The sequence below is a fragment of the Anarhichas minor genome, unplaced genomic scaffold (genome assembly GCF_050575085.1).
Source record: "Anarhichas minor isolate MPS153535 unplaced genomic scaffold, ASM5057508v1 ptg000017l, whole genome shotgun sequence".
Classification (NCBI taxonomy): Eukaryota; Metazoa; Chordata; class Actinopteri; order Perciformes; family Anarhichadidae; genus Anarhichas; species Anarhichas minor.
Window position 1 is genome coordinate 4,506,137 of NW_027466463.1, and position 9,817 is coordinate 4,515,953.

Consider the following 9,817-nt stretch of genomic DNA (forward strand, 5'->3'; position numbering starts at 1 on the left):
AGGTGTGGCAGCAGCACAGGGAACTACAGTACTAATGTTAATTCCTCCTGATAAGCAGGTGGCACCTTGTATGGCAGCCTCTGGCATCAGTGTATGCCAGAGGCATTCACTGATGCTGAGTGTGTGTGAATGTGTGAATGCTGGCTTGTGTTGTTAAGTGCTTTGAGTGGTTTCTAAGACTAGAAAAGCATTATATTATGCTGTTTATGGAACAGTTACTTCAGGAAACCTCTGAAAATGTAGGAGTTCTCACCGATGAAAGTCCTCAAGAGGTCTGCCGCTAAGCAGCAAACATAGGTTTTTAAGTGACTTCTAACGGCTGACCAGTTTCTACCAATAGGGGAAAAAATGTAGTTTTAACAACGAGATCCTCCTTTGCAAAGAAAACAGTGAGATGTACATCATGGTAACGGTGCTTGGTAATGCCCTCTGCCCTGGCATAAAATGTGCACAGGAAAGTTAAAAGTGGGGACACAGAGGGGAGACGTGAGGCAGAGATACTGCGTGAGGTGAAAGGGACAGGTGCATGCAAGTGTTGTGAAAACAAAGGGAAGTTATTGTAGTTTGGCTGCTGATTTGTCCTACTTACCAACATGGTCGTTGACTGGAGGATATGGCACTTTAAATCACTAAGCACCTGATTGCCACTGCATCATAATGCATCAAATCTTAGCACACAGACATGATACACATGTTTTTTACCCTTTCCAATATGTCATTGTCTCCAATGTACGATTAAAAGTCCATATATCTGTTAAGAAATCATAAAAAGATGCTCCTTTTTACTTAACATCAATGGGTACATTGCAAAACAAAAACTGCAAACATCTAAGTTGGTATACTTTTAATGGTGCCCTTTAGCTAAAACAATTGGGCAGGAGCTGTAGGTCACAGCGTAAAACTTTGCAGCACAAACTGACCGATATTGTACTTTTTGTTATGCCAATCCCAACACCAATTATTAAGAGTTTAAAAAGTTGATATTCCTTTTTCAACATAAAAGCAAAACCTAAACATCTTTGATGATGACCCCATCAATTTGGTTATAAAGAGCTGAGACCAACAAGTTAGCACCTTACTGGTGAACAACCATGTAATGGCAGCACTGATTTAGATTGAGCTCTAAATCACCTTTAACAAATCTTTGACATTTCTGTTTCTTTCTTCTTTTACAACAACAGAGCTTTTGGGTGGCTTTGTGAATTTGATTTAGATAAATGATCAATTTGATCTGTACATAATTATTATTGGGTGCTGAGAAAGGTGATTATGTTTTTAGGGGAACAGCTTTAGAATAGGGAAGAATCTGTCCTTTAATGGTCTGCCTCTTAATGGCACCCTGTAGCGTTTCTGACCAGTAGTAAGGCTATGGAGCAACATGTGCAATACAATGTTTTTACAAAGCAGGATTTAAGATATTTCAAACATTGGAAAACTAAATGTCATTAGGAAATACATACAGTGTTGGTCAGTGACAAGGACAGCCACAGTGTGGTTTGGTAATAAACAGTGAATAAAAAGATAACTTTGTTAACAGGAAAACTAGACAGGTCACTCTCTATGATCAAGCATCAGTAGATTAAGGGCCTTCACTGACCCTGGCTGTCCTTTTTGCCTCGTGTTCAGGTATGGTGTCTGATAAGAGGGTCTTCCCCACCAAGGATAACAGCTGGGTGACTCTGGCACACAAACCCATGATTGCTGACAACAAAGAGGTGGAAAAGATCTTTAAACCTCACAAGCAGATCTGTCTGCTCAACCTGCCACCAGCAGAGAAGAAGACTGCTCCCAGGAGCAAGACTGGGAACTTTGGTACGCTGCTGCTACTGTATTTAAATATGTTGTCAATGTTAGATTTGTTAGAGATTACTCTTCACAGTACACAATGAGAATTATGCCCCAAACTACACAAATAGAACCCAAGTTAAAATGAAGATTCTGACTATCGTTGTGTAATTGCCTGCAGGTCAGACCGTGCCGGGAGAACGATCCAACACTGTACTTGCCTTCAACGAGATGGACCGATCTTTGTTTCTGGAGATCTGCGGGATCCGTCCTCTGTCCCAGTGTGTCAAGACTGAGCCTCTGACTGAGAGCCTGAGACCCTGTCTGTCCATGCAGGCCATGGTGCACTCTGTGATACCCTACATCCAGAGGTTCCTGTACCACCACGACGAGCTGGCTGAAGTCTATACAGAGCTGATTGACAACAACATTGGAGAGAAAATCAAGCGACTTCACTTCGGACAGGTCAGAAGATCACATCTAGTTGGTTGAGAGCAGTTTAAAACCTGGAGAAAGTCCATTATTTGGTTGTTTTACTAAAAGCATACTGATTAGACTGAAGCCTCGTTGAGGGAGAATCTCTTACCTTAATCACACCCATCTAAAGGAAATATTTATACTGAGCCATTTTCAACATTCTCCCTTCTACATACCTGTTTACAGGTGGGTAAGCTGTACATTCGCTACCAGCTGGACCTTGCTGATAGTGAGGATGCATTGGTGGAGGTGCAGGATGTTATCTGTCTGCTGAAGGATGAGAAGGAGCTCTACATTCAGAAAGATCACCTCCCAGCCAAGCTGGACATCTGCAGGTTTGTATATGATGGATTGAGTGCCAACACTCACTTTCGTCCTTTATTTCCTCCAAAATCATCATCTTCCTATTTGTTTAACCTCCATTAAATCTATAAATATTGACGGCAAACATGAGCCTTTTCTCACAATGCTTTAACACATTCAGACCACACAGACTGGCCAAAGTCAGTATGAAGTTTTTGGTAATATCTAATATAATATTCACTGTGTGACAGATTAAAACTTGTTTTAATTCCAAAGTGGGACAGTTGTTGTGTTGTAAGTTTAATAATAGGAAACCAACGGCAGGTTTTTTAATACATCTTCAGTTCTTATCTTTAGGACTAACTAGTGGGTAACAGGATTTTTTATTGGTAGAGGATAGTGTGTGTGTTTGTGTTCAGTTGCACCGAGTATCAAAAACTGGCAAGTACACAGAGTGTCAGGTGCTCATTACAAAATTCAAAGCATATCTATTGCCTCTCGTCGACTCTCAATGGCAACTTCTGAGCCGGTGGGTTGCAGCTAACATTGCTAAAATGTTATCAGCACTAACAGTGTAAAACACAGCAACAGTGCTAACAGCACTAACAGTGTAAAACACAGCAACAATGCTAACAGCACTAACAGTGTAAAACACAGCAACAATGCTAACAGCACTAACAGTGTAAAACACAGCAACAATGCTAACAGCACTAACAGTGTAAAACACAGCAACAATGCTAACAGCACTAACAGTGTAAAACACAGCAACAATGCTAACAGCACTAACAGTGTAAAACACAGCAACAATGCTAACAGCACTAACAGTGTAAAACACAGCAACAATGCTAACAGCACTAACAGTGTAAAACACAGCAACAATGCTAACAGCACTAACAGTGTAAATCACAGCAACAGTGCTATCAGCACTAACAGTGTAAAACACAGCAACAATGCTAACAGCACTAACAGTGTAAAACACAGCAACAATGCTAACAGCACTAACAGTGTAAATCACAGCAACAGTGCTATCAGCACTAACAGTGTAAAACACAGCAACAATGCTAACAGCACTAACAGTGTAAAACACAGCAACAGTGCTAACAGCACTAACAGTGTAAAACACAGCAACAGTGCTAACAGCACTAACAGTATCTGGAGAGGGACTTCACTCTCTGCTCAGGTAGACATTACTCTACTACTCTTTACATAGATGGTAGTTGTTAGCTGCTCTATTAATATTCAGAAAGTTGTATAGAACCTTTTAAATGGTACCTCTTCTTATAACTGATATGGTCCTATCAACAAGAAATCAAACATCATAAATCATGAGCAAAGGACCTGTGATCAAATCCATTTGATGCTTACTGCTATATAATGTGTGCATTATCTGTATGTACACAACTTATCTTGTTATAACTTGTAATCTTGTGTGTATGTGTGTGTTTCAGGGAGCTGGTGAAACTCTTCTGCACAGAGAGCAGCCACAGAAAAGAGCTGATGCATTTCCTGAGCGGCCTCATAACCTCTCTCAACGTAAGTGGTATCTGATCCTTCAAACATTGATCCACATCCAGTGATCCTGGTCTTTGCTCGCTCTCTGTCTTTCATCCCGTGACTCTCTCTGTCTTTTCAGTCACACATACACACTGACTGCTACCACCACAGAGCTGACCGTAGCTAGAACTAATAGGCATTTTCCCTGGAGGGAGTCACGTTTACATTACATGGCAACTTGCTCTCATCTCTGTAGAGCAGTACAGCAGCCCGAACAGACACTCTGCAAAGCTCACATCAAGCTTCAACTTTGATACCCTCTCTGTTGAATATCTTATCTTTGAGACATGCAGCAGAACTAGGCTGCATTATATAATCAATATTGAAATCTAAATAAGACAGTTTGATTAAGTTCTATGTCAGGATTTGCCAAAGTAAATAAATGGGATTTCTTGTCTGTTTGATTAAAGGGTTTTAGTGATGTGATTCTGAAGCGTTTAATACACTCAGCCAGATGCAGATATGAGAGGCTTAGGAGAAATTGTGTGATCTGCCTCTCAACTTATTATGCCCGCTTATTACTTTAACTTTTATATTATTCCAGGGAATTGATCAAGTACATATTAATTAGGTCATTACCATTTAAACAAGATGAGACTCTCTGAAGAAACAAGGTTGGGAACATCTGCCACTTCCTCTGTTGGCAACAGAATCTGAAAGGAGAAACCGCAAATCTACTCAGCTCTGGTCTTCATGCATTCAGTAGTTATTTTTGTTAATCCTGACTGCATGTCAATCCTCAGTTGTGGAGTACTTCAATTCACTATCAAAGCATTGGAAAGTCTTTAATATAATAAACAGATCTTTTTCTTTGCTGCATAATGTCACCACAGTTATAACTCTGTTTGTGTCTGCAGGACCAAGGGTCTCTGAAGAGATTCTTAGGCAAGGAGGACATCAGAGACCTGCCCAGTGAGGAGGAGCTGTGGGAGGTCCCAGAGCCTCCCAAACCAGAGATGAACCTGGAGAGAGGTAAAGATGGCCTATACACAAAGTTAGCACATTAGCCATCAGTGCACCTAAAGCATGTTACAAAAGAAAAAGCTAACACTGTGCCTCATAAGGAAACATGTTTCCTTCTCGTGGTCTCATTTCAAACTTTCATCTCATGACTATGCCAATAAAGCTGATTCTGATTCTAATTAATGGAACTGAGTCCAGAGAATGAAAGAACATGAAGGAAACTGTTCTTGTACCGTAATTCACTGATCATCCTGTAATTGCCACTTGCAATAGTTACATAGTGTCTCTGAAAACCCTTGCCCAAGGCGGGTGTTATTCATTTCTTCCATTATTAACAAATTAAATAAAAAAATTGTTAGTCTATACTTTCCCACTTCTCTACCCCATCGGTTTGTTTCTCCTGAAGACATACTTCTCATACGTCTCAAAAGTTTAGTAACATTTTTTTTAAAGGATCAGTCATTTCCTCAAGAAGCTAGGCACTGTAGCTTTTAGCAAACATTACTCAAGCAGGAGAAAATGGTGCATGTAGTGGGGACTATTTTATGTAGCGGAGTGCTTAAAATAAAAGTGCTTAAATCACGTGTTTGATTAATACATTGATTATTGTTTTGGTGGAGCTGCACCATCCTCATTAACATTGTTAAAGTGTCCTCAATGTTTGGAAAATAGACTGGATAATACATAGTCGCAGTTTGATGCAGAACATCAGTATGCACCTCTCTCATGTTAAAGCGCTGCTTTCTCTGCGTCTGTGTTTGTGACTTCTCACATCTATACTTTCTCCAATTCTCTCTGTGACTCTTGCCTCGATTTCCATTATCATTTCATACCAAGTGTTTTTCCTCTCAGTCCCTGCACACACACACACAGTTTATTTTTTACCAAATATAGATATCCATCCATCCATTATCCAAACCGCTTATCCTGTTGAGGGTCGCGGGGCGCTGGAGCCGATCCCAGCTAACATTGGGCGAAGGCAGGGTACACCCTGGACAGGTCGCCAGTTCATCGCAGGGCACATATAGAGACAGACAAACATTCACGCTCACATTCACACCTACGGGCAATTTCGAGTCTCCAAATAACCTAAGCTGCATGTCTTTGGACTGTGGGAGGAAGCCGGAGAACCCGGAGGGAACCCACGCTGCAACGGGGAGAACGTGCAAACTCCACACAGAAGGACCACCCGGGATCGGGGGTCGAACCCGGGTCCCTCTTGCTGTGAGGTGACAGTGCTAGCCACTACACCACCGTGCAGCCCCAAATATAGATATATTATATATAAAGACATAGATAACTGGTGTATGTCTTTATGCTAATTCAGGTTTGTTCACTGTTGTGTGTGGAAACATAAAAGAGCAGCTGTTGCTGGGGCTTAAAGAGCAGATTCCTCACTGCAGCAGAGAGCGCACTCACACAAACACATACAGGGATTAATATGATCAAAAGACATTTTCATTACAAATCTGTTTTTATGGCATAACTGCGCTGAATGAGGCGCAGTTATGATTGGTGCTTTACAACTTTGATCCAATCTTTTCTTCTTCTTCTTTGGTTTTAACTCCTTGAAAACGTTGAACTTCAGGGCTATCAAGGAGTTACTCCTCCATCAGCTCCCCAGAGGAGCCGTCTCGCCCTGCACAAGAAGATGGGGAGCAGACGCTGGTTTGCTGGCCTCCTCGAGCATCTATAATGAATACAGGACCCGGTCGCACTGGTCAGTGAGAAGGATATGGTTGTTTCTGCATGGTAACGCTTCACTGTGGAAAACTACATTTCTCATTCCCCACAACTTCTATGGACCAACAGGTCAGGCAGGTAGCAGTGTGGTAGAAGCCGTAATGAAGCTGTGGCCACCTCCAGCTGGGCCTAAAGACAGAGACCCAGAAAATGATGCTGTCCCCAGAGGAAGCAGCCATGCCATCCCCAAGAGTCACAGCAGCAGCTACGAGGAAAACCAGCCACTCGGGAGCAGCAGGAGACCTGCAGACCAGTCTCACCCTGCTGCTGTGACCGCCAACACACCACCACTTTCAGGTGACACATTCAGCAAACCTCTGTCTCCTACTGCCATTCTTCATACTGGTATCCAGATACTTAGGAAATCCTGTAGTTGTAATAGTTGCAAGCATAATATTGAATTTAAAGCTGCACTAATCAATATGTTTATCAATTCTAGTTGTATTTAGAATGGATCAAATCACTGTCTTTTTTAAGAGGGCACTTGTAGGGATCAGGGGTGTGATTTTTCTGGACTAATCCAGATTTCCGCAGTGTCTGACTTGAAAACATGAAACACGTGAATCGGGTAGATCCGTTAAAAAACAACATTATTTGGCATGTAAACACACAAATTATGTCTCCCCTCCTACTATTCAGTCTTGTTTGTGATTGTGTAAAAGAAAAAACCTGGGAGAGTGATGGGCTTTTGTCAAATCAGATGTTGTTGTCCACGATCTATAAAACTCTGCAGCCAATCGGATCCTTTTGATAATAAGCTCAGTACTCGCTCATAACAGACCACTGTAGTATATCACAACACTGCTCCATATATTTTCACTTTACTTCAGCTGCAGTTGTTCTCAGTGCTGATTCAAGGCTTTTAAGAAACTGCCAGGCCAATGAAGACATGTGGAAGATAGCTATCTAGTTTTAAAAAGTATGTTGCTTTTTGGACAGTTAAATGCCTTAATGACAGATCCACAGAGTGATAGATCCACAGAGTGACAGATCCACAGAGTGACGGATCCACAGAGTGACTGATCCACACAGTGAAGGAAGCCTCACAGTGATGGATCCACAGAGCCTCACAGTGATGGATCCACAGAGTGATAGATCCACACAGTGATGGATCCACACAGTGATGAATCCACAGTGTGATGGATCCACACAGTTATGGATCCACAGTGTGATCAATCTAGAGAGTGATGGATCCACACAGTGATGAATCCACAGTGTGATGGAGCCACACAGTGATGAATCCACAGTGTGATGGATCCACACAGTTATGGATCCACATTGTGATGGATCTAGAGAGTGATGGATCCACACAGTGATGGATCCACAGAGTGATAGATCCACACAGTGATGAATCCACAGTATGATGGAGCCACACAGTGATGGATCCACAGTGTGATCAATCTAGAGAGTGATGGATCCACAGTGTGATGGAGCCACACAGTGATGGATCCACAGTGTGATGGATCCAGAGAGTGATGGATCCACACGGTGATGGCCATGATCACACAAGAAATCTGCACATTTTGGCTTAATTTTGTAATATTCAGAACATCCCTTGTTAAATTTTTCCTTTTGGTCTTATCTCTGACAGAGCGCAGACAACAGAGTGAGAGCACCAAGTGTGACAGAGCTCCGAATGGAGAGGAAAGCCTCACAGCTCCCAGACCAACACAGAGTCTTCCATCTGCACAGCCTGCGGAGACACAATCCGCTCCAAACAGCCTGTAGGCTTCTTCTCCTCATCCACAAAAATCTGAAAGATTTATGTAGAAAACTAATGTTGACTTTTACTGCTCCTCAATACATAATCCCCAATTCATCTACCTTTTCCTCTCTTTTGTCATCAGCGTCCCTGAGGCCGTGGTGCTTTCCAGTATGTTTCAGGGGGGTGCAGAGACCCAGCGTCCTCCTCTCAACCTGGACTTTCCTCCCTGGAACAAAGTGCAGCCTCCACTGGCCACACTGGAAGACATGGAGCTCACCTGCCAGAGACCCACCACAGTGAGTACATAGAAAACATGGGATGTTTTCTCAGGGGTTGATCTTTGCCAAAATTTGCTAAATTGTACTATGCTTGTGTAGGTGGTGTTATCTGACGACCCGATGGACGTGGCAGTGATTGGTGAGTGGGGGGAGCAGCTGGTCAATTCCTTCCTGTGCCACTGGAGAGACAGTGGCGACCTCGGACGACCCGCACACATCCTGTGGTGCAATCAGAGCGGAGAGAGCGGCCAGCCCTACGATTTTAAGCTCACTTTTGGACCTGCAGGAGGGCCGGTGGTAGTGTACGTGGAAGTGAAGTCAACAATAAAGAAGGAGAAGTCATTCATCCACCTCTCTGCCAACGAGCTGGACTTTGCACTGAAAGAGAAGGAGCGCTATCACATATTCAGAGTGTACAGTGCTGGAGACGCCCACAACGTCCGCCTGTGTCGCATTCAGAACCTGGCGCAGCATCTCCACACCAAAGACCTGGCACTTTATCTGTTTGTATAAGTCCCTTATACTTTTGTGGAGATATTTGCACTATACTAACTCACACCACAATGAGTTAGTATGAAACACTAAAAGTGTTTCATATATAAGTTTATTTTAACTGCACTGATTTAAGTTGTTTTAAATGTACTACTGAGTGTATCTCCCGTCACCCCTCCCCATTTATTGTTCTTGCTAATCAGAAAAAAATGACATTCCTTTTTAATTGATCTGTTCAGAATATTTTTATTGCCACACGTAGGTGTGTGTTTTCTAGTATGTGTACAATTTTAAAGTGGTCAGTGGACATACTGAATATTTCTTAACCTTTTATAATTCCCCTACCTCACCTTTACTCTAGCATTCCTTCTGAATAAAACCCTTCTGTAAGTTGAATGAATTTGACTCATGGTAGTGACACGCCCTGTTTTTATTTCTTAAATAATCTTGCAGACGGTTCGAGTACATCATTAGTAATGAGGGATTCTGTCACCTTAACTTCACTGACGGATGAAGT

General features: G+C 42.3%; 1 protein-coding gene across 3 annotated transcripts in view; it reads left to right on the plus strand.

The window, feature by feature from the left end:
* The window catches only part of LOC142951478 (uncharacterized), a 53,141-nt gene extending 43,436 nt beyond the window's left edge, over window positions 1-9,705 (plus strand). For all 3 annotated transcript variants that reach the window (XM_076093031.1, XM_076093033.1, XM_076093032.1), the window contains exons 39-48: window positions 1,627-1,812; window positions 1,967-2,250; window positions 2,449-2,597; window positions 4,014-4,098; window positions 4,977-5,091; window positions 6,671-6,802; window positions 6,895-7,122; window positions 8,417-8,549; window positions 8,673-8,826; window positions 8,908-9,705. In XM_076093031.1, the coding sequence (XP_075949146.1) occupies window positions 1,627-1,812; window positions 1,967-2,250; window positions 2,449-2,597; window positions 4,014-4,098; window positions 4,977-5,091; window positions 6,671-6,802; window positions 6,895-7,122; window positions 8,417-8,549; window positions 8,673-8,826; window positions 8,908-9,321 (1,880 nt within the window). In that variant the 3' untranslated portion in view covers window positions 9,322-9,705. The remainder of the gene's footprint in view (window positions 1-1,626; window positions 1,813-1,966; window positions 2,251-2,448; window positions 2,598-4,013; window positions 4,099-4,976; window positions 5,092-6,670; window positions 6,803-6,894; window positions 7,123-8,416; window positions 8,550-8,672; window positions 8,827-8,907) is intronic.
* The last annotated feature ends 112 nt before the right edge of the window (window positions 9,706-9,817 follow it).